Source organism: Thunnus maccoyii, chromosome 21 (assembly GCF_910596095.1).
Source record: "Thunnus maccoyii chromosome 21, fThuMac1.1, whole genome shotgun sequence".
Taxonomy (NCBI): Eukaryota; Metazoa; Chordata; class Actinopteri; order Scombriformes; family Scombridae; genus Thunnus; species Thunnus maccoyii.
The window spans coordinates 17,589,482-17,613,744 of NC_056553.1; the positions used below are offsets into that span (position 1 = coordinate 17,589,482).

General features: G+C 37.8%; 1 protein-coding gene across 1 annotated transcript in view; it reads left to right on the forward strand.

Moving 5' to 3' along the window:
* Positions 1–628: 628 nt before the first annotated feature.
* Positions 629–24,263, forward strand: part of ofcc1 (orofacial cleft 1 candidate 1) — a 95,794-nt gene continuing 72,159 nt past the window's right edge. Inside the window, exons 1-8 of the mRNA XM_042399661.1 lie at positions 629–681; positions 11,672–11,748; positions 16,302–16,368; positions 16,744–16,923; positions 20,446–20,550; positions 21,195–21,278; positions 23,429–23,653; positions 23,948–24,045. Coding sequence (XP_042255595.1) covers positions 11,731–11,748; positions 16,302–16,368; positions 16,744–16,923; positions 20,446–20,550; positions 21,195–21,278; positions 23,429–23,653; positions 23,948–24,045 — 777 coding nt within the window. The 5' untranslated portion in view covers positions 629–681; positions 11,672–11,730. The remainder of the gene's footprint in view (positions 682–11,671; positions 11,749–16,301; positions 16,369–16,743; positions 16,924–20,445; positions 20,551–21,194; positions 21,279–23,428; positions 23,654–23,947; positions 24,046–24,263) is intronic.

Below are 24,263 nucleotides of genomic sequence, written 5' to 3' on the forward strand. Positions count from 1 at the left end.
AAAAAAAAAACAATGTCTATATCCCAGCTGGATTGGCTTGAAATTACTTCCTTTTCATTTGGTAGTAATGGGTTGTAGGCTTATGGGTTGTTCTTATGCAAGGCAGCCCTCTGGTTGTCTTGCATAAGTTCATGTGTGGTGTACTGCCATTCTCCCATGAAAGCACATGATCACTTTCACAACCGCTTCTTTCCTTGAAGTGATGCGCAACTTATCTATTATAAATCACAGACCAGTTTGTTGACTTTTTAAATTCCTTTGAGGGTGGAGGAGAAAATTACAAGATGTTATTGGCAAAAACAACCATACCAACTATGGTTGATGGCATCTGAATAAGAAGTTGACAGGTATCAGCCTTGGTCTTGTCAATTAAAAATGATAAAACAAAAAACATATGGGTATAAATACTTATAGATATCCGGGGAAGAAATGTAAGTGCCTTTTTTCAGCAGAATTACAATATAGTAATCAATATATTATAATAATAGAATTATAATATAATAATAGAATTACAAATGTGCTGCTGCTGGTTAGATGGAAAAGTCAGTGTAGTAAACTATAGAGTCAGTGTAGCTTTTCATTCACAGCTAGCTAACAAGCCAACAGTTGCTGACAATGTGTGAAGAAATGTTCCACCAGCTGTCTCTATCTACAGTATAAAGTGTTGGATACATAATTACGGTAAGGTAAGACATATTTATATCACAATTTACAGGGATTTTTAAGGTAATTTCAGTATTTAGACTACATTTCATTAGCTAGCTTGATTGTATGGCACCTTGGAGTGTAAGTACTTGTTTGTTTCCACTGCTTTGACTAAAACAATGGAGCCCACCTAATGCTTAAAACAATTGTTTTTTCCCTTAAAAAAACTGTTTTTTTCATGTTGTAAATAATACACAAAACTACTCCCGCTGTAAAACATGTTGTAAAGTAATAACATCTGTCTTTGCAAGAATTTTTGAAAACAATGACAATAACTTCTGGGAGGCAACCTTGGAGAAATCTACAGTACAACAGACAGTTGCTACTGTTCTAACTGATGCATACAGTGGGGGTGTAGATCCTCGGCTGACTGATGATTTGAAAACTAAATTAAATTAAATTACACTCATGTAAATGTTGAAGGAAATGTACAACATCCAGCACTGTAGGTTAAAGAATGAGACAAAGAGAGAAATACAGTGTTACCTCAGGTAACTTCTACATCTAAATGTGTCCTTGCTTTGCCTGTGTGTTAATATGTCAGTGCACACACAGTAGTAAACTTAGTGTTGAATCATTAACTGTAGGAAATAGATCATTAAAAGTTCAAAAGAGATCTAGGTTAAACTCACAGAGTGAACATTATACCCTTTAAAAAACTTAAAAGGCAAGAGGCAGAGGACACAGTCTATGAATAGTCCAATGAGCTTGCTACTACCCTCAGGGTCAGCGTTGCATGTCCATTGAAGACAAGCTGAATGGAGTTGGTCATTGAAGACATTTACATTTCAAACATTCTCCTAGATATTTAGACAGATGTGTGGGTTAGCTAGTGACCTGGGAGATCAGGGTTGAACTCATTTTAGGCAATCAGCTGCTGTTGCAGCAGGAGTCCAACCTGGACAAACTACTTCCTGATACGTTCATTCAAACAGGCTCACATCCTTTACGAGTGAGTCATCAAGAAATGGTTGAGTGTATCCTAGATTTAGTTTAAACATTTTTGCAATTAAGGGCAGCTTCCAATAGTTGTTACACTGCTTTCCATGTAATATGTGTATATCTAATATACAGTAGTTGCTACTGTTATTACTGATGCTGCATTGCTGCACAGTTTTACCAAAAATTAGAAAATATATATAAAATCAGAAAAGGCTGTGCACATAAAATCAAAAGATGAAAAGTTAACTGCAACTATGAATATGCATTTCTGTAAGAAACATCCCATCACAGAGCTTAAAATTTTGTTCTGTGTGCTGCTTATAACAGGTAGAAGCTGATTATGCTTCTGATAAGACTGCCTTTACAATCAGTATCTTAGATAATAATTAATTTTGGATTAATTTTGTAACTGTGGCACTGTGAGGAAGCTTGGCCAGAGTGTCAAGGAAGGTGATAGGAGGCAGAATGAGAGACTTGTTAAATGACTAATAAAAAATGTTGAATTTATTCAAATCGTGCAACTTGAGAGGCTTAAGAGGCACATCCTCTTTCCTTTCTTCTCTCTGCAAACCAACAACTTCTCCTTTTTGATTTTTAACGGCTGTTGGCAGCCAGTGTGTTAGGTACATTACTGCCACCCTCTGCTTCAGAGATTAAATCCTACCCATTAATCCTGTCTGTCTGATGAACTCAAAGAAAACTCTACTGCTCGACCCACTTGTCAGATTCATTAAAGTTTTTGAACTGAGTTCTCGAATTCTAGCCTACCTGAGTTCTTCCTTCATATTAAACCAAAAAACAATATTCCAGTGCACACCAGGATACTAAGATCGACACTATTTTATTACAAAGGGAGCTAACTACGCGTTTCGCATGTAGCTTCATCATATTTGCTCTATGCTCAATTGCCATCAGGAGTGCCTTTAAATAATCAGGTGCTGATTAGCTGAGAGTCCAAAAGGTTCAAATTCGTACACTTTCATGAGACAGATGAATGAATCAGAGTTCAGAGGATCATATATGACTGACATTTGCACAATTAAATGATAATCTGTTAGACAAAATACAACAAAGTAAGTAGCTAGCAAAAACTCTTAAAGTGATCTAAAGCTTTTTAAATTGACATTATTGTGTAACTGTCCAGTTTATCAAGTGCAGCTGCTTCACATTACAGTAATGTTAATGCAGCTTGGTGAAGAAGAAATGTAAGGATATAATGGTGTTGAAAGAAAAACAAGGAGGAAGTAAAGAAGGTGCAACCGATTCAAGATTGAAAAAAACAGTTTAGGGAGGAAAGAGAATGAGGCATAGAGGCATAGAGGCAGCCCAGGCGTCAGGTGATGGAGAGAAATGAACAAATTCAAAGCAGGAGGCAGAAAAAACTGGTAAGGTCTGAATTCCACCTCTATGTAGATGATTTTTTTAAGGCACAACCTGTTATCCAAATGTAAACTAAAGGGCATCCCAACAAACAGAACAAAGCATAAGATTAAAACCTGCTATAAAAGGACTTACAGATCTTTGAATACAGGCACTAACACTACAGAACAACTCTATTAACATGATGTTTTCTTAAACTGTTAAAAGGTTGTTGACCTCAGTAACTGTTGTAAACACATCATTAAAATTGACAGATAGTTTCAGTTATTATGAAACACAAAATGCTGATTCATCATTCATTTGACTGATTCATCTATCAGTCAAACTGTTGTCTTAATTTGGCTTTAAGTTTGAGCATATTAATTCTCCATAAGTCAGTTTTGCTATTTTATTAGATTACAAACATTGATCTATATTCAGGACCATATAGACGGTGTGAGAATCAAGATTTTTTTGGACTGATTGGTCCATCTACCATCCATAAGGCCTTTGTTTATTTATATGTTGTAAATAAATATTGCTGAAATTTATTTACCCAATTCATGTGCACTTGTTTCATCTCAGCTAAATGTAGAGAAATACAGCGATACAGACAACTGCCTTACTGCACCTGTCTATGATGACACTGTTGACACCACATATCTGTATCATCTGTATCATGACACACCCACCTACCAAAACTAGTAGTTTCAGATGGCCTTGATGCATAAAAAAGCATCAAGATAGAGCTTGTTTATCAAAAAATTTTCCAGAGGATCCACCCGGACCCCCCTGCTGGGGTTCAGGCTAAGCTTCGAAAATCCTTGAATCCTAGAAACGCCCTGCTTCAACTGTAAACTTCTTCGCATAAAGTAGTAAAAAAAGTAGATGAGCACAAATCCTTAATCTTGTAAATATTTTCCATAATGTGTACTTGCTTGTTTTCAAATGTAAATACAAGATGCTGAAAAATCTCTCACAGTTTTAGGATTTGGTGTTGCACTTTTGTCATGTTTTAACAGGTCAATGGAATTTTTACACAAATTCTTGCTCTATATATTGTGGATGGGGCCATGCAAAGGACTATCATTTAACCACTGTTATTGTAAAGATTACTATGAAGACTGCCAGAACAGAAGTTGGTTGATGAGATCAACAAAACATCAATATTCTGTCACATGAATCCATTTTATTAACAAATGCACTAACATAAACACTTCTCACCCAGTTGTACATACTGTATGTCCCTTTTTATGCAGTATGTGAGTCATTAAACTGCAGTTCCTGCAATAGATAGTCAAACTCATCTGTCTCATCAGTCTCAGACTGTATTTCATATCACATCCTATACATACCGACCCTTTGGGCCGCTGACACACCACTGCCTGTGGCCTCTTGATCTTTCAAAGGGATCACAAGACTTCACTGTGCGATGACATCACTGTACATCTCAGAATGAATGACAAAGAAAGAAAATGTATTTATAGTACAAAGTTTCATTCTGACAATTGTCTAATTTCCTCAAGCGTTTTGTGCGTGAACTCGCAGTCAGTGTGCTCATCAAAGGGGCAGATTCACTGCATGTCAAAAGGCGCATAATAAATCCTTGTCATGGACGACTCCGTTGCATGCAAGATGCCCCTTGTTGGTCAGCAAGATGTTTCTCAAACACTCCCCCCTTGCTCTCAATTTCTGAGATCATGCCCTAATGATGACCCTAGGCCCACTTTTAATCACTATTTGCATTGCCCTTTTAACAATCATTCCACTCCTCTGCACAATTTTAACTGTGGAAGCATGAGATGGATTCCTGTGATTGTTAACAGCCTTATAGACACAATCTTTTGGGGCCACATCATTTCTTTCTACACAAGATGTAACACACTCAAAGGAAATAATGGAAAAATTTAGGAAAAGTATTGTCTTTAATGACTTTCCCTGTAGTATTAGTTATGCTGTATCATGCAAGGCAAGCTTACTTCCACAGCATTTCCTCCCAAGTTTGATTGAAGCAAAGTTGAGGCCTCTTTATGCAAGCCTCTTTTTTAGAATCACTCACTCCTACTCTTACAAGGCTGCATGAACTCTGTGCAAAGCAAGTATATGAGAGAAATTACTTTAGAAATTGAGAACCAAAAAGTCAAAAGTAACTAAATGACACATTGACTTCTGCTTGGGAACCAGAATCCAGAAACAACAATGCTTGACAAGTAGATGCAGTAGTTTGACAGAATTACATTTCATTAGTGAAATAAACTCTTATAAATGGTGTGTCCTATTTCCTTTTGTTGCTTGTAATACATGATGTATATAATATGCAATATATATGCTATCAGTCATAGTTTTAATGATGTGTAATTAGCAAAAACAATATCTAAAAGCATGACAGAATCAGTTCTGCACATGTGTTGAGAAAGATTATTGGATGGCTTATGACTGTAAAAACTATTTGATCTTTGCCCTTTTAACTTTGAACTTAAAAAATAAAACATAAAGCCATATTATCAGTTCAGTGATGTAAGAGTTCTATGCTCAGGTCCAAGAAATAGGTCTCTCATGCTGCAGCGCCACATTCATGTTTGAGTAATCTACTTGTGAATAATAAAGTAGCCTTCAAGGTTTATGTATTTTCCTTTCACAGGCAGTGTTATTAATAGCCTCATCTTTCTTGCCACCTTAAATACAGGATGAAATATTTTGACATGTTCATACTGTAGCATAGGGAGGGAGGTCCAGGCCATATAAACATTTGTTTTAATTAATCATCTGATTGTGAATTAAAGGTAGCTTTACAGCCCACCGGCCTTTCTTTTTACCTCTGACATCACCTTGAGTCAAAAAGTCTGCTATTGCCCCTGTATGTCAGATCTGTATCTATTTAGGGAAAATCTTTACTGAGATAAATTATTTTTTGAGCAATGAAGGATGAATCTCCTGTGTTTTCTTTGACCTTGAGAGCAAACTACAAAAAGTAGAGCAATCGATCGCTATCCTCTGAAGATACTGCAATATTGTATTTTAGAATGAACAGTGAAAAAAAAAATAGAAGTCAAGCCAGATGAACAGCTGTATTGAGATAAACCGTCACCCCATATGCTGAGGGAAAACAATCTCTGCACATTATGGAGACTGAAGATGAAAAAAATACACTTAATCAACTAACATTGATATTACTTCTGGCAATTAGGAGCATGCTGGTAATGATATGAGTTTTCAGCTGTAAATAATTATGCTGCCTGCGGGCCATACTTTAATTCTCGGCTGTATCTATAAACAATAATCAAACCAACAGCAGCAGGCTAAAAGTTGGAGATTTGTGGTTTGCAGAGCAGCGGTTGAGGAGCAGCTTATTGGAGCCCTGTGGTGATGCCAGTAGTCAGGGTCACCTTCAGGTGCTCTCTCATCTACACAACAGCGTGCTAATGCACAGCTCTATTGATCAGCCTGTATGAGTCAACACACGCACATGCAGGTGCACACAAAACACACAGATATTAGCTCACATCTAAAAGCATATATATGTATATAGACATGGGGTTACAAGCATACATACTGCATAGGCACTTACACACATCCTTTATGTTCATGTATGATTGCATAGGGATGCTTAAAAGGCAAAAACACAGATGAACAAACACATACACACTCCAGCATCAAATAAGGGTGTCAGAAAATTGCTGCCAGGTAAGAATGGACATTAGCAAGACCAAAATATATATCTTACTGTTACTCATTTATTTAAAATGTTATGTTGGTTTTTGGAAATAAAAGTATTTTTTAGAAACTATGTGTAAGTGCATAATTTTGTATTTACATCATGTATATTTGGTGGTTGCTGAAACTGCATTTACTAGCAATTTACCAAAATAACACTGCCACAAGTTATAAATGAAAATAATAACACTTTAACATTTATATTTGTAACTGCAGCATTGCCATACTGTTACAGAATTAGATGTGAACATGCTTAACATGCATGTTTGCTGCGCTGCTGCTGCAAAATATAACATTTTTAAAAAAAGAACAGAAAGAAAAAAAAAAACTTATAACACAAGAGTGAGACTTGACAGCTAACTTTTACTCACTGTCAAACAGGAAGCGGCAGCCTGCTGATGTGTACGGACTAAGATGAAGTGCATAATTAAAGAAACATATGAAAGCCGGCACTGGGCCTGAGATTAATTAGGTGTGTGTCAATACCCTCATCAATATCCGATTAACTAATGACACATGGCCCAATGAGGGCTATTGATTTGCTCCAAGTCTGCTGTGTTAATAGGTTGAAGCTGACATTCAATGGGAAAGCTGACAGGAAACTGTGAGGGGAGTTTCACAACATACAGGACGCAGGGCCCTAAAAACAGCAAAATCAAAAAATGTCTCCTCAGTCATAAGTAGTCAAATCACATTTGTCTAATGTTCTCATGGGATTCCAGTGATTGCTGTGACCACAACTGAACTTATACGGCTTTGCTAGAATTCCCATCCTTTTAGTGATAATTAAAAATGACCCCAAAGGATCCCCCTCCCCAAAAAGAAAAAAAATAAGAGGACTCAATCTAGATTAATGGTGGTGAAATGGCCAACATCATAAGTTAGCCGCTTTATGATAATGATTGTAATGATAATAATGAACACTTGGATGAAGGATGAACAATCCCCTGTCCTGGAGTTGAATCCCTATACAGGTTAATTAGGTAAGATAACATCATTAGCCACTCTCATGCCTGCACTGAGAATTAATTGGATAAAATGGAGATTTAGGTCTATATTTAATCGCATAAACGATCAACGACAGCTTAGCCAGGAATTGGGAGGTCCAAATCGGTGGGCATCTTATTTAGATCACATTTAACCAGCTTAATGAGGAAAAAAGCTTGCAGTGGTCTGTAATATAGGTGCTGTAAAGATCCCCTTTGCATGCACTGTATTGATTAAAATGTGCATTAAGGATGTATTATTTTGCCTTGTTAACTTCTGATTGGTTTCAGTATTGTGGTATAATCTAGGAGAGAATGCAATACATGTCACATGAATGAATAGAGTTCACAGCAGTCATCATAAACTTAAATATAACAAAGTATTAACTCTATATTATTATAAACAAGAGAAGCCTGAGCAATATCTCTTCCACAGTTGAAAAGGCCACCAATGGCCTCATGGCTTTGCAGTCATAAATAAAGCAAAATCTGACTGTTTGTTCTAGGGGAAGCATTAGCTGTAGCTCATGATCTGTTCTAAAGGGGACATTAGTGGTAATATGCCTTATGCCATACGTGAGCAGGCCAATCCGCCGGGTGTTGTGCACCTATTCTTTACAGCAGCTGTAAAGCTTGCCGGGTTGTCTTTGGCGGAGAAATACGTTTGTCTGCAGTTCCCACTAAATAATGCATAAGGGGAACTTTTGTGGCAATTGTCATATACTACATAATGGATGTTTACAAAGCAGTGTGAGTACTTTATCTTCAGTTTAGGGGAGTTCATTGTAATCAGCATGGAAAGGTGACAAAGCAACCTGTTTTACCAGTAATATCTCTGGTTCCGGTGAAACAATAAGGGACCATCTCTTTGAGGGAGCACCATTCCACACTCTACATTAATAATGAATAATCGTTTAAAACACAAACAGTGATGCCATCTGGTAGATGAGGCTGTCACACAGATGAAACTTTATCTTGGAACAACTCTCAACGGTTACAGTTTTGGTAATGGCATGCAGGAGACTGTCTGATATGTCTCCTTCCCCAAAATGTGAAAATAAATAACACATTCATGTGTTATGTTTTTCCCTTTGTTTATATTACATATCAGGTAGATAGTCTGGTAGAAACCTGAGATCTAAATGATGTGAGGTATTAGAATTGTATATTTTAATTTAAACTTCCCCTTGTACTTTTTGTTTCAGTAAGTGAAAGTGAACATGAGAAGGTTACATGAGATGTGTGTGTGTGTGTGTGTGTGTGTGTGTGTGTGTGTGTGTGTGTTGTTAGAGGCTGCGTCATAGTCACCTTGACGACTGTGGTGCAGCTGACCCTTAAGAGGGAGTTTTCGGGCCTCAAAAGGTAACATACCTCTTATTTCATTAACAAAAACAATATTTATGTATAGAGTTACTAATATAATGTGCTTGTTGCTTGGAATATGGCTAATAATCTATTGATATGTGATGTAAATTGTATTCAATAAGGACTTACTCGCTTGAAATTTACCTGAGCAGTCAGACAAAACTCATTTACCCATAATTTCCTTAAGTAAAATAGACTTGCATGAATTCACATTTACTCCATTGTTGTTCACTGTACACTGCACTACTGAAATATGCTTTTGTAAGTGCACTTGAAAGTGCAAAGAGTACATTTAGAGTAAATGTGCGTGCAAAACATCTTCGTTGCCCAGCGAAGAAGAAAGAACCTGCCCTTTTTCTACCCTTATTGTCAGCTGTGTGAACTCTATGTCTTGAGGGAGACTGGCTGTTGTCAAACACTAAGAAAAGACCTCTGTCCACAAGCAAATAAAATATTCTTTGGTGCATGGTGCCCTGTCCCTCGGTGACTATTGAATTACATCCCTTATCCGTGTTCGTGGAAAAGAAAAAGAATGTCAAGAGAAGATTTCAGGTCGCACTATGCCATAGAAAAGGGGAAGTGCCTTGTCTGGTGCAACACAGACCCCACTGTCATTCTGGATTAAGGGTTGATTGAGTTTAGCTGACTAGATGACAGAGGAGATGGTCATTCTCAGGGCAGGAGAGGGAGACGGAAAAAAGGGTTGCAGGTCAAATATAGTATCATGTCATTTTAGAGGAACAATGTACATATTTGCTTTTTGGTAACCTTATACATACAAATGTTATTATTTGTGCAGTACATCAGGTTTTTGGGTTCATACTGCAGTTTTGAACTGTCATCAATTGTAGTCTTTGTGGACAGAAGGCCAAGAGGCCACTCATTAAAGGAGGCATTATACTCATTTTTGCAGAATTTTGCAGCACAGTTTGTGCAGAGAGAAGGTGTAGAGAAAAGTCAGTGAGTGTCTATAAAAAGCTGCAAAACAAAATTCAAAACAGCAATAAATTGACAGCTGTGTTGTCTTTCTGCTGTTAAACTCTGACCAGAACAGCTTATTCCAGGCATGTTGCTGTGATTAGTTGAAAACAGAGAAACAGTTTTGTGGTGTATGGGTCAAAAACAAATACGTTTGCAGGGAAACCTTGTATAGATAATTTAGCAGCATGCTGGCTGGTAAAGGCAGTGCGTTGTTTGCCATGGGTGTATTGTTCAATAAGCACATTAGATAATTTAAGACAGCAGTGAACTCATACATGAATATCTCTTTGGACTGATACTAACTCAAGTCTAGCAAGTATATTATGTTCTGTAGGACTTTAGGGGTTTCTTGCATGTACTGTAATACATTCGCATATGGCTTTTGACAGAGAGCCTGAACCCCAAGCAGAAAGTGAGTCAGTCATTTATGTGGTTAACAATCGTGTTGGCAATCTCATTGGTTAAGGAGCCAGTATTTGGCAGGAGGCGTGCAGTTTTAACAACTAATGGACTTATTTTTCTCACAGCATCACAATTTTACAGGCTGTATAAAACATTCACACACACACACACATGCGCGTGCACACACACACATGGGCGTATGCACACACACATACACACACACAAGCACACCTCTATTAGTAACCCAGAAAAACATTTCAGCAAATTAAAAACAGGGATGTTAGGGTGTCTTTAATTCAATAAAATACACATGTAAAGGAAATGCTACAAAGTACCTCTTTATCTAAAAGTATTATCCTTCTTTTGTGTAGTTGGCGATAAGCGCCATTGGACACAAATAGACACTGCTGGAAATATAGCTAAAGATTTTTATTCTCCACAGTTGTTTACACAATCAACTTTTTTTGTGGGCTGTGATAAGGTGCATGGATATCCTGTGGTCTTTGCCTAGTTAATGTGTACGGACCGCACACTGGCTCTGCTTTCACTGAGTTATTACGCCAAGTGTAATTTGAAACAATTACAAAAACACTGGCCCACTTGTTACAACACTCATTTTCCCTCACATATACAAACCACAGATTCAATAGCTTTACATGTTTTTCAATCACACCCAGTGGAGCAGTGTTCAGTGTGAAAAAGTATAGCATTTCATCCTAGCTCGCATGGTATGGGATAATCTTTCACATTTTGCCTGGGGTTTGTTTTGCTATTTCAGCAGAAACTTGTGCAAGCCATGTGAATTACCATAAGAAAGGACGATAAAAATACCAAATGATATTGTATCAGATGTAAATGAATAAACTATTTGAATAATCAGGGCAAATAATTTGTTATCTGCGATAATAAATGGTGTTTATTGTCCTTTATTCTCCAAGATGCATTTCAGTTTTAAACACACAAGCAGCAGAGATAATGTAATACTGCATGGAAAGAGGGATTTTGTGCTGCACAGTAAGCTATTTAATGAGGTCTTTTTGCAAATTCTATCTCTAAAAACATTGAATCATAAGCTTAATTTAAAGTTTTAGATTTAAGTCAACAGCAGATTCTCCTCATGTGCAGTTTAGATTCTTAGGAGCCATGCAACATTAGATTTATTTTATTCATTTTGACACGTTTCTCACAGTTTTTTTTTCTCACATTCTGTTTTGCAGGCCTTGCCATTGTTCAGAGATCAGGGTCAGCCAGTGATGATCTTTTGCAGTTTGCAGAGATGGACACCTTTGGCAGTGTGAGTACAGTTTCACTTCTAGCCCTCATAGCAGCGTAGCAGAACACAAGGTCAGGCCTTGTACCTCCATCTCTCCCTCTCTGAAGGTGCTGGTGCAGCCTGACCATTGACATTTAGCATTCCTCTGGGTTCTCAATGGGGGATTGAGGGGCGCAGAGGCCAGTGCCTGGTTCTCAAGGGTAAAAACAAAAAGGCTCTTGAAAATCCCAAGGAGTTCCCATGATCCTAGAAAAGACCTTGATCCGACCTGTGTTAGATTTCCATTCCATGGATTAGGGCACACAAAAAGTACATATTTGGCTGATTTATTTTGTCTTTTGCCCTGGATTTCGGACAATGAATTGCAATGTTTTCCTAGACTGACACTGAAATATTTGGCATGGGGATTTGGCAATAATGAGAATTTGTATAAGTTTGGCAGTGTAGTCCAGGAAGATTTTTTCATAATTATTCAGCATTCATGATCTTCACTGACATTTCTAAGTCAGCGCAGAAGCTTGTAGTGACATTTTAAAGTTTTCAAAGTCATTTTTCAAGGTTTTTTCCAGTAACATACATAATCTGTTAGCATCAAAGGAGCACACATGCATAAATAATTGACTAATTCACTTAAAGGGGGCCAGCGTAGATTAATTAAGCTTGAATACTAATTATGTTTTCTGTCTACACCAACTGATGCGGTTGTTGTGTTAATAAGAAACTGTTTGGTGGGTCACAATTACCGTGCACATATAAGGCTGCTCTATAAATTAAGATGGTTTCACATTTTCAGGGTAGAATTGGCTTTGTATGCCTTTGAAACAAAATGCTAACCTTATCTTTCATTATTTGAATACAGATGCTTTGTAGATGTTTTCATTATTCTTATGACATTTTATTGATATGGCCGTCTTTTTTTTTTTATTATACTGATAGATAAAAAGAGACTTTATAAACATGAAAACAAAATCAACTTTTATGTCTTTACTGATTTTGCAAGGACTTCATAGTCTCATCCTTATCATGTCTTTCTATAATTTCATTTCAACCCATTATAACTTAAATCCACACACATATATTAAGATGTGATTTTATTCACTTGCCATTATGTGTATACATTTATTCACATTCAAACTCTGATCAATGACACTATACGTCCACAGGCAGAATAGAACAAATGTGACAAAATGAATTTTTAAAGTACAAATTAGAACTCAAGGAAGAGACAAAACATCTCTATATAAAGCTGGTAAAACTTGTCAAATCCAGAAACACTCTTGTCCTTGACTCCTTTGCCTAGCACACAGGGTGCTTGTCTGAAAATGGTAGCTTTAAGTAGCTCTGTGAAGACGAGGTTTTGCTGTCTACGCTCCCCTGGCAAGCAGCGCACACAGGGACAGAGGAAGACAGCTCAAAGCTGGGGCCTTGTTTACAGCTGCGTGGGGAAGAAAACAGGCAGACGTAAATGAGGGTTGACGGTTTCATGAAGCACAATTGGTTGATGGCAGATTCAATGTGACTGGGCTGAACTGGGCGATGATCCGTACAGTATGCAAAATTCACTTTCTAGCTGGTCTGTGCCCACCAGCCCCTAGCAGCAAGCGGTCTTCCCCAAGCCCTTCTAGCTATGCCTTTGAATGCAACAAGAACTGAACAAAGCATTGTTGTGCTCAATTCCTTTTGACAACAATCACATTTACAAAGAAAGCAAGAAAAAAAAAAGTCAGGGATTTTTTTTGTCACCAGTTATAAATGATTTTTTTCTCATGTTGACTGCGCAGTAAGCATTTTGTCTGCTGCGAAATGAAATGTGGAGAGAAGTGGGAGGGCTTTAGTGGGCATGTGTAGATGCCTCCAGATGACAAGAGAATGAACTTGGGGACATATGTGTTGTTTTACTGTATATGCATGTTGTAATAGACCCAAATTTCTTGGCACATGGTTTTGGTGCAGCACCATAAATTTTTATATATTTATGGGTAATGTGACAGGGCAGTTTTAAGATATTTGAGCCTGCACTCTGTATAGTTTTGAACAGCCATTCCCACCTCTAAAAGTCCACTATAGTTCATAAATGCCTATGATACTTCTTTTTCCTCAGGATTGAATTGTTGTTTATGATTTTAGAAATGCAACATCTGCATGTTCCATCCGGTTATGGCACATTAAACAACAGTCCTTGTATTACAAGGAGCATGCTGTCAATGTCAGTGGGGTCTAGGGAGCGAGATGAGAACCAGGCATTTTTCTTAGCTCTCTAGACAGAGAGGCTCACATGGTGCTGTGTGGATTAGATTTTTAGTGACAATGACCCAAAGCATTAGGCCTGGGGTGTATGTACTGTACTCCTTCTGTGTACTTTCCCGTGTGTGTTTACTTGGCTTTTTTCCCCCCCCCTCACTGTAACTGAACTTAAGGCGAGAATACATTCATAGTGATCAGAGGACTTATTGACATTTGCAGGACATGGAGCTAATTTACTTTGTGCAAAACATGGGCACTGTTTGAAATGGGGCCAAAACAAAACTGTGCCCAGAGGAGAATTGATATGAAAATTACATAAGGAAAAGAATAAAATAACTATACAAAAACTTCAAAAAAAAAAATAAAAAATCTTATGTAAAATTTCACGATATTATTGCATACATGTACATGTACTGAAGGCTGCTATACATTACACTTTTCAAGAGAGAGATAATATTGAAGAATATTCTGTGCAGTAAGTGAGGTAATAAACAAAAATGTGTTGGTTTAGCCTAAGATAAAACTTAATGGGATTTCTCCTTTGATTTTTGCCAATCTATCCAAAGTGCCTTTAGCCCTGAGGGCAAAAACAATGATTTGAGAGATAAAGGAATATTATCCTCCTCCATTGTTCTAATTTGATGATTAATTACATTGGCAAACAAAATATCAACCCCAACAATCAACTTTCATAGTATATTTTCCCTATCAAGTAGGAACATAATTTACTGTAGACGCACTTTAGTTTAAATATATTCTTCATGTTTGCAAAATTTGCTTTGAGGTTCCAATAATGTTCAAAAATTTAATATCATATAATGAATGCTAATGTCATGTAACCTATTTAAATGGCCGCTTTAGTTTACAACACAATATTGTTTAACTGGGTTGGTGTGATATAAAGCAAATGGTGATTGGGTGCAATTTTTTTATGAGCAGAATTACCTGATTAATTTTCTCATAATTGTTTCGGGGAGTTTCTCCATTTGAATATGCACCCAAACACTATTTGTCTTGCAGTAAGGTGTATAAAGTGTTTGATGAAATGAAAATAGGAAAATAAAAGAAAATACAGGGAGACAATCGCCACCGATCCTACGTATGCCAGTCTCATACTCCACAGTATGTGCAACTCAGAGAAACTGATTGGTACCCAGTCGAAAAGAAAATGGTTTTTAAATAAGTTACAATTAGATAAGCATTAATCTCAGTGGTATAAATGAATGTCTTGCTGTAGGGCTTGTTGAATGTAAAAACAGATTTACAAAAACTCCTCTTACCAGATTGGTCTGGAAGTAGTCCTCCTCGATTTTAATTGCTCTGTCATTTAGAGTCGAAATAAGCCCCCCACCCATTCTGCCCCTTGATTTTTCCTTTGAAATTAAATATTGTATACAAATACATGCTGTTCATGGGCATGAGCACAGTTCATCATTGAAATCTGCATAAAATGATGCTTAAAAAGCTCCATACGCTTTGAGCAACAGAGCTCTTTTATATGCTGCATTCTTATGTAAACATATCCATAACAAAAACAACTACTTATGCCTTTTACCTCAGCATTCTTATTGTTCTGCCTGTCCGCAGAAATGAGAGAAATGTGGGACTGCAGAGTTTGTTCCACACACTCCTGATTTCAAAGGAACTCATACTTGCTTTTATACATTCCTCCTTCTTTTTCTTTCCATTTCATGCCAGTGTAGACCACCTACAATACTAGTTGAAATATTGTTGACTAAGCATGTATACACACACACACACACACACACACACACACACACATATATATATATATATATATATATATATGTGTGTGTGCTTTGTATCACATTTGTGTTTGTCATTGCTTTTCTTATAAATTCTATGAAAATTCTCCAAGATTTACACAATAGCAGGGACCCGGCATGGTGTTATTTAAATACTATTGTTTCCTCTCCTTTGAGACTTTCTAGGTTGAGTTCATGTATGTAATGAGAAGTGTGCCTGGATTTCCATACTCATTTGCACACCGAGTCTGTGTACTCTCATGCAGCCTGTGTAAAAATGCATAATATAATCCAGGAGAGTGTTGTTGCCCATTCATTTTAGAAACAAGGAGGAAGTATTTTAATGTGACCTTCATTACACATTCATGTCAACTTTTCTTATCTATTTATGATTAAATTCTTTTCCACTCCTGTTGTTCAATTAGTGCTTGACCCCTTTAGCGGCGATGTAAATTAAATGACATTTCAGTGTCGTCCCATATTTAAAATACTGCGTTAGTTGCGGATCATAAATGATGATCTTCATTCTGCAGCTAATTTATTCATTTAACAATTTCCCTCCAGAAGTTACAGCAGAAGGCTCTGCAGCAACCTAAGCAGAAGAAATCCAAGTCGGCTGAATTTCTGATGGGTGAGTCCTGCTTGATGAGTTATTGCTCATAATTTGTGTAAGGATTAATTAACTAATTACAGACAAATGGCTTTGGGCTAAATTTTGCTCTTGCTTGTCAGGGCGCAATTTGTAATTATTTTAATCATTTCTTCTTCTTCTCTTTTTTTTTCTCCTCCTCCTGCAAGATTCTGATTTAATTTTAACCTAATTGTGTTTTAGTGTCATTCGAGGAGGATGCGCTTGAACATTTTGGGGCAGAGAAATCACCAATAGAAATATTTTGTTACAATTAAGTATGCTTTGTTTTATGTTGAGTCGCTTTGACCTAACTCTTGTATTGCCCCTTCATGTCACTGTTTGTATTTTTATTTATGTTTCTACTTATTTTGTCAGGGAGAGAAGAGAGAGCCGCTGTGGTGGGCATAGACAACCCAGCCTTCGATGGAGGAGGAAGAGCTGAGCCTTCCCTTCCTCCGGTTTGGCTGCGGAGAGAAATTCGAGGTGACAGGCCAGATAGCACCCTTGCAGCTCACCAAAAAAAAATGGAGCTGCAAGCCCCTGCCAAAGAAAGAGGTGAAGCTTCATTCTTCATTAGCCTCAAATTTGTTGACAGTAGATGTGTTCCTGATCTAACCTTTCTCTCACTCCCTCTCTCTTTCTCTCTGTCTCTCTCTTTCCATTTGGGGGGCCCTTGGTCCCTGCATTCCAAAGCAAGCGTGTCCTAACAAGCAACCCTCGTATAACTTCTTCCTGCTCTGGAGAATGCTACAGTAGTGGGTGTTCTATCTCTATCTAGAAGTACCCTCGACACAATCAGCCTTGACTCCCACTCTCAGCTACATGCCTTGTGGTGGGCTGGAGTCATAGGAGAGTGCATTTACATATGCTACTATGCTACCAAGCCGATCCGCTGTCTGTGTGGTGTACTCACAACGCCCCCGAAACACGGCTTAAGGCCAATCAGGCATACAAATATGCCCCCTTATAATTCAGTATGTCAGGGAGAACTCTTGAGGAATGGGATTGTAAATTAGGATGCGTTCAAGGTTGTGAGCGTGCCAGTTTTCTCAGGGATGAGTCACATGTTGGATTCTTGATTTAATGTGGTTTATTTTGCTTTTGCTGTGCTTGGCTAGTAATTATTATCAATTATTGCCATGATGTTTAATGCACAAGAGGTAGGATTGTACTTTAGCGTAGTGTGTGAAAAGGGCTACAATATGAACAAAACTGATTATCTTCCAGGTCAAGACAGTCAGACCATAAACATATGACGTAAGGATAATAGTGTAAAATCTAAACAAGTAATTAATAAAACTATCTCATTGGCTGAAAATAATGGTCACTGTAAACTTGCTTTAGAAAAGCAATCAACTATTGCACAAGTCAGCATCTATGCTTTTGTTTTGTTTTTCACTCTCATTTCAAATTTATGTTGGTGTTGAAAACACAGATGGTGTCCAGTGTATAAGCAATTTTATACAAAGTAGACAAAACTGCAGATATAACTGTCAGTAAAAGTCTGCTCTTTAGGGCTGTTTTACTGTTTGTCTGTCTCATCGTCTCTTGATTACATATAAAATTCGATCAGTTGAAGTCAGATAGTATGAGGTCTCCTCAGTTTGGGGAGACATATAGTGTCCTACTATTAAACAGCAGATAACTGAGAGTAATACTATAATTGGACAAGTGAACTGGGCATTCATGTAACACTTTTCTCTGTGTTTTGGAACTGTAATGTAGGCAAATTTCATTGCCTACTCCTTAACAAGGACTGTGGAGAAGTGATGCACTTTTTGATTGGTCAAAAGTCCTCAAGTACATCCACTTGTCTATATTGATGTGGAATTTATTCATAAAAAACCTGAAAGGAAAAAGCCAATATATTGCAAAAACTTTTTACACCTTACTAATTTAGCAACTTTGGCAACACACCGATACATGACTTGATGAACCAAGACCCAAAAATAAAGAACACAAATCAAAATTATATTAAAACATATAATTTCATTTTAGAAAGTCACTACAATTTTAAGTAATATTTGGATGTAAGCATAACTATTGTAAGCAATTTTTCACTGCTGCATTATTAAAATAAAACAAACAGATAGAGGAAAAAGGTAAAGATTTAAATTTTAAATGATTAAAATTAAATGTCATACTCCGACATCCTATTTAAAGAGTACTGTTAATAAAACACAACTAACCCTTACCCCAATTCTCAAAAAGCTGTTTTATTGAGACTTTAAGATCCATTGTCTCTTCATTTACTGATGTAGACACTTTTTTGAACATCTATTGGCATGCTGATGAGTTGAGATGAGTTCATTTTAGTTTCTTCTTTTTTTGTTCAATTAACTGGAGATGTTAATTAGGTCACTTGCTGTACACTTAAAGCATATATAGTAAATTAACTTATCTATATGGTAGTTTATTAATATTTGAATAAATGTAATACCCACACAGTCACTATATTAATATGTTTCTATTAGCAGGGTTGTATAAAGTCCATTTACACCTTCTTATCACATGTATGTCTCAAAGGGCATTATATATATATCACACACTATGTGTTTTATAGCTTTATGAGTTTATAACTTAATTTTCTTTGTGGTAATTTCACTGAATATAGGATTTACATAAGCTATAAGTCACTAGTAGCACAAAATAAGCAGCACTTTTCATTGGGGAGTGTGAATATGCTGAACAGTTCAATGACTCGTGTGCCTTTATTGGAAGATCACAAAGGCAGATTGTTCCATGTTTGTGACATTTCTATTTGGCCTTTCCCAAAGTCTTCCATCTCTTTCATCCTCTGTTAACAGTAACTCTGGCTGGCGAGAAGTGCTAGTTGTTGATATTGTGCATGTAAGAACAGATAATTGAAATTTTCATTAGAGAGATGAACTGGAGGACAGCCAGACTATTTAGGTAAATCACAGATATGATTCAAAAGGCGATCCACGAAGCTACTACCATTATGCAAATTTAGTGTTTGAAAAAAGGGTTTCATAACCTCAGAGCTATTTGCAGAGAGACTCTCTGTTAACGATGTAGAGGGATTTAACATGTGAATTTCACAGTCGATTTATGGCGCCGTTGAAGAGTCATACGGCTGCTCCTCGTTTAATAAGTATTTCAGTCTGACTGTTTAACTTAGAGTAAGGACAGAGTGTGAAAACCTCATGCTGATATTTCATATGAGCACGAAAGAATCCCAGTGAGCTTTTTTGGGTAGTGGCCTCGTGGTCCAGTGGTGCACCTATGCAAACACACTTACTCACATTTTTATGCGTCCAAGCGCGATACTCTCAGACTTCTATAAAGGAGATCCTTGTGTGGAATATATAACATGATTTTATGCACCATGCATTTTTTTGCCCCACCACCTGAGAAATACAAGTAAAGCAATTTAGATTGGAGTGAAATATTCAAGGACTGTAATGAGAATGATTTGGGGTTAAGAAAGCTGCTTGGTAGGGTGTACCCTTAATAGAGAGAGCCCCGGAGCCATTGGATTCCCATAAACTCTGCGGAGCAGACTTGATACCCACAGGTCAGTGATTGCTAATAAGAAGTCAATGAGACATGGGCTCAGGTTATTTTCCTTTGGATCTACTCCTCCAAACTTGCCCGGTCCTCTAGGCCGCTGACCTTGCAGTATTTAGAAGGTATTGTCTTTGAAATTCCAGGTACTTTTGAGCTTGTAGACTTTCTCATTAGTTCCTTTTGAACACGGCAAACATATGGCAGTCGTATTTAAGAGATTGCCTGCCGTGACCTTTTGCGGCATGCTAATTAGGCCCCAGAGCACCGCAGGCCGTGGAGAGGTGCGCTGAGAAACCCAGCAGTCTCTTTGCCAGTTCTCTCTTTCTGCCTCTGCACTCGTGTCTCATCTTGGCTCTGCCTTATCTGGTAGCAGCCGCTGCCCCTGCCCTTCGACAGTGTGGGTTTCAAAATTAACATTTCGCTTCATGTGCTTCTAATAACCACTAACCTGAACCTGTACAACTCCCCTCTTCCCTTCCACGCCATCCCCCCACCGACTCCCAACCTCTCTTTCTATAATTCTCTTGCCTCCCGCACTTTCCACAGGAAATGAACGTGCCCAAAATTACTTTGACCCGACGTCGGCGGAGCAGACAGACCCAAGGCATTGCAGGATGGCTGGGGTCAATGCTGAAGATGAGCTGGAATTAAGTATGCCATTCACTGTCATAATAGTTCTCCTCGGTTCATTAAAGTGAGGTGAGAAAGATCACTGTTAGCAGGCCGCCATTTGTGACGGCAGGACAGTCTATGTAAATACACCAAGTGATGGCATCACTAGATTGGCTACCCGACTCGCTGTCATTGACGAAGGTCACGTAGCATTGGTCAGTTTTCATTTCACCGTGGCTTTTTCTTTCCCCTGTCAAATGACACATGCAGAGCCATATCAATAGTTTTCAGCCCCCTCCTAAAGTAGACCTATTAAAAGCAAGCTCTTGGGAGCCAAGTAATATGCATGTTATAATGAAACATGGCTATTAATGGAGAAGCCATTTCACCTGTATCTTTTGGATATCACTGCCGTGTAATATCAAAGGATTCCCTAAACCAAATCTCATCATATGATGACAGGCCGGCTAACAGGCATGTTAATGCTCCTATTTCATTACCCCTCTGCATACACTTGATTTTCACCCCTCTCCAACCAAGGCTAATATCTATGGTTTGCATGTAAAGATGTGGTTTAGATTGACTTGTCTGATAAGTAGAAAGTAATTTTGTAGCACACAAATGCATGTAATTTTCTAGCACCTTTGAAGGTATACTCATTTTATAATTGTTTTGACTTGTAGCAATATTAAATGCAGATGAAAACAGACTGTATCAAAGAATGGCTGCGTTGCTGGATGAGGAAGACACCTTCATAGACATACCTGGTACGTATCCCCACATTACTCATTTGTCCTGGTTATTTGGAAGGAGTAGGTTGCTGGTCCCTAAACTAAATTGCAAAGATACAAATTTTACAACCGTAATTTGAAACAGTTACTTTACATTTACATCACATAACTTTATTTTAGAATCATTAAAATGTGAAAATTTAAAGTAGGTAGGTAAGAATATTGTTAATTCATTTTTGGACAAGAAATGTTTTTGCCACTATTCAGTTGATATGGTCCTGATTTCATTTTCATTTTTGGCATAAATACTACATTAACATTTTTATTGGATTTGAAGCAATATTAAGGTGTTAAACTGCAGGTTAATGTGCTGCTTCGACACATACCATGTAATTTATATGGTGATATATTGATAAATATACTTTTACAACCATTGTGATGACAGTGGTGCCACTGAGTGCTAGTCTTTAAGGTACAATATCTTTAGGATAAGGTCAAGACAGTGTATTTATAAACAACCTTGACAAAAATAAGACGCCAAATTTTCCACGAACACTAAAAGAATAAAACATAGAACAAAGAATATGTCTAGAAATGGACCCTCACCAGTAGTGAGTGCTTTCCAAGCACGGCTATTGTTTCACAGTAGGCGTGCCTTTTCTCATTAGCACAGTTTCATTTAAATATGTAGCAAACCAGGCAACATTGAGGTGGTTTAAGCTTAGCATTGTTCTGGGTGAAGACAGTCGCACCAGATCCTGTTGACATGACGCACATCTCCCTTGTAATTCCAGCGCACAAGTGATGGGTTTAGGCCCGCTTCAACACGGTAGAATTTAGCCGGCTCATATTATTTGCCATTGTCTTGGATTTAGCTGTACCACCGAGATTAGCAGCACTATCCATTGTCTTGGAATGTTCATGAAATCCCACAGAAAAAGTAAAGAGGATCTTGGATTAACAGTTCCTCCATGCAATAGGCTGAGAGACAGGGAAGGAAAGAGAGAGAGAGAGAGCTCGTACTTCAGTACTGTTGGAGTCCAACTGCGATGACTGCCAGTTAGCACTTCACCAAGCTACAATAGACTTCAAGACAATCACCTTACGCTGTTGTATGGATGCCTCCCACCGGTGTAGGCCGCAAGTCTTCTTTTGCAGCTGCAGAACCAGATCAGTGTATGTCAGTACTGATCCTGACATTTTGTGACTGCTTCTCGGGCCTTTGTCTTAGCTTTTACAGCCCGCCACAAAGCACCATACACATTTCACAAGAAAGAGCATGAATAAGACAAAGTATTAATGAAATGGACACTGGCCAGTACTGTAGACATTTTTTTTCTGAGCAAATTCCTGGATAAATCCCTTCTTTCTGTCTAAGATCTTTAGTTCTTCCTTTTTATCTCGATAAATTCTATTGCTTTGGCTTGAAGATGAAAGACCACAGAACTGGCATTCTATTCATTCTAGTTTTCTGTAAGGCGCTAGGCATTGATATCAGCTTCTATGTGAAAAGCATTAACTAGTGATAACAGCTTTGGCTGTTACACATATTGGACTGCACACGTTGAATACACAGATGCTGAAAGAATACCTTGTGCTTTCTACCAACGAGGCAGTGCAGAAAAACTGAAAAGACACACATGGATCTATAGTAGATGATGCTTCTGTAAAGAATTGTGGAGGTGTCTGGTAATTGATGAATAAAACCATTAGAACTTTCATGTAAAAAATAGCAGTCTGAAGAAAATAAAAACAAATTTTAGCTTAAAGCCACAGTCACTTGAAAAAGTAGTATGTGTTTGTTTTTACCTGAGACAGGCAGTACACAAAAAGACATCTTCCTTCAATTCCTCGTATAGAAACAGATTAGATATCTACTCCTGCTGTAAAGTTAAAAAAAACTCCTGGTATATATTTCATTATGAGATTCATGTTCATTCATGTATGTTCATATAAGTGTTTGTGTAAGTTACAATTTCAGACTTCACTGTCCACCTGCATTAATGTCTGTATATGCATACACGTCTCTGTAAGTGTGTGTTTGGATGTGCTAAGTATGCGTGTCCATCAGTATGTGTATGCATGTGCTAGTGTTTATGTGTGCAGATTCATCTTAGTGTGTGTGTGTGTGTGTGTGTATGTGTGTGTGTGTGTCTGTGCATGCCCACTGATGCGTATCTCTCCAGGTACGCTGCTAGCCTCTAGGGATGAGGAGGTGTTGGAGGTGAAGGCGGGTGATCCGGTGCTTCAGCGGCGACTGCTGCTCCATAGTGGTGGTGATGCCTCAGGCTCCAGGCCCTCCCAGGCCCATTTCATTGCCAAAGCCCAGGCTGGGGCTAGTGCTGGGCTTGGAGGAGAAGCTGGACTGGAAGCAGGGAGGATGGTAATGGGCAGAGAGAGCACTGTAAAAAGTAATGATATCCTTTTATTCATTTTCATATTTGAATTCTTGTGTGGAGAGTATAATATAGTATAGTATAGTATAGTATAGTATAGTATAGTATAGTATAGTTATATTGTATGGTATAGTACTATGGTATTTCAATAATTCAAATTCATTCATAATTCATCAATTAATGACGTTTCTTCAGTTTTTGTCCCTGTTAAAGTTTTTATTGAATGTTTTTATTGGAAAAGAAATCTGACTTAAAAAAAGGAGAAGAATTTATATTCATTTTTTTCTTATACATTCTTATATCTTGCAGTGAAAACAGCTGAGGAGGTGATCCCCCACTACGCCCAGCAGCTGAGGGAGTGTGTGCGACCTGACATGATCACGCTTGGCAGCCTTTCACTGCAGCAGGTCAGGGCTACAAAGAGGAATATCTGTGTCATCATCCCATATTCACCAGCACATCAGCCATGTCCATTATAGTGTGTATCAGTGGCTTTGGCTAATGGACATAGAGTGTGTGCATGTGGGCGTGTACATTCATCTGTTTTTGTCTGTTCACATGCCTGTGTGTGTACATATGTGTGTGTCTTACACACTCAGCTTACTAAGTTTCTTTCTCTTTTTTC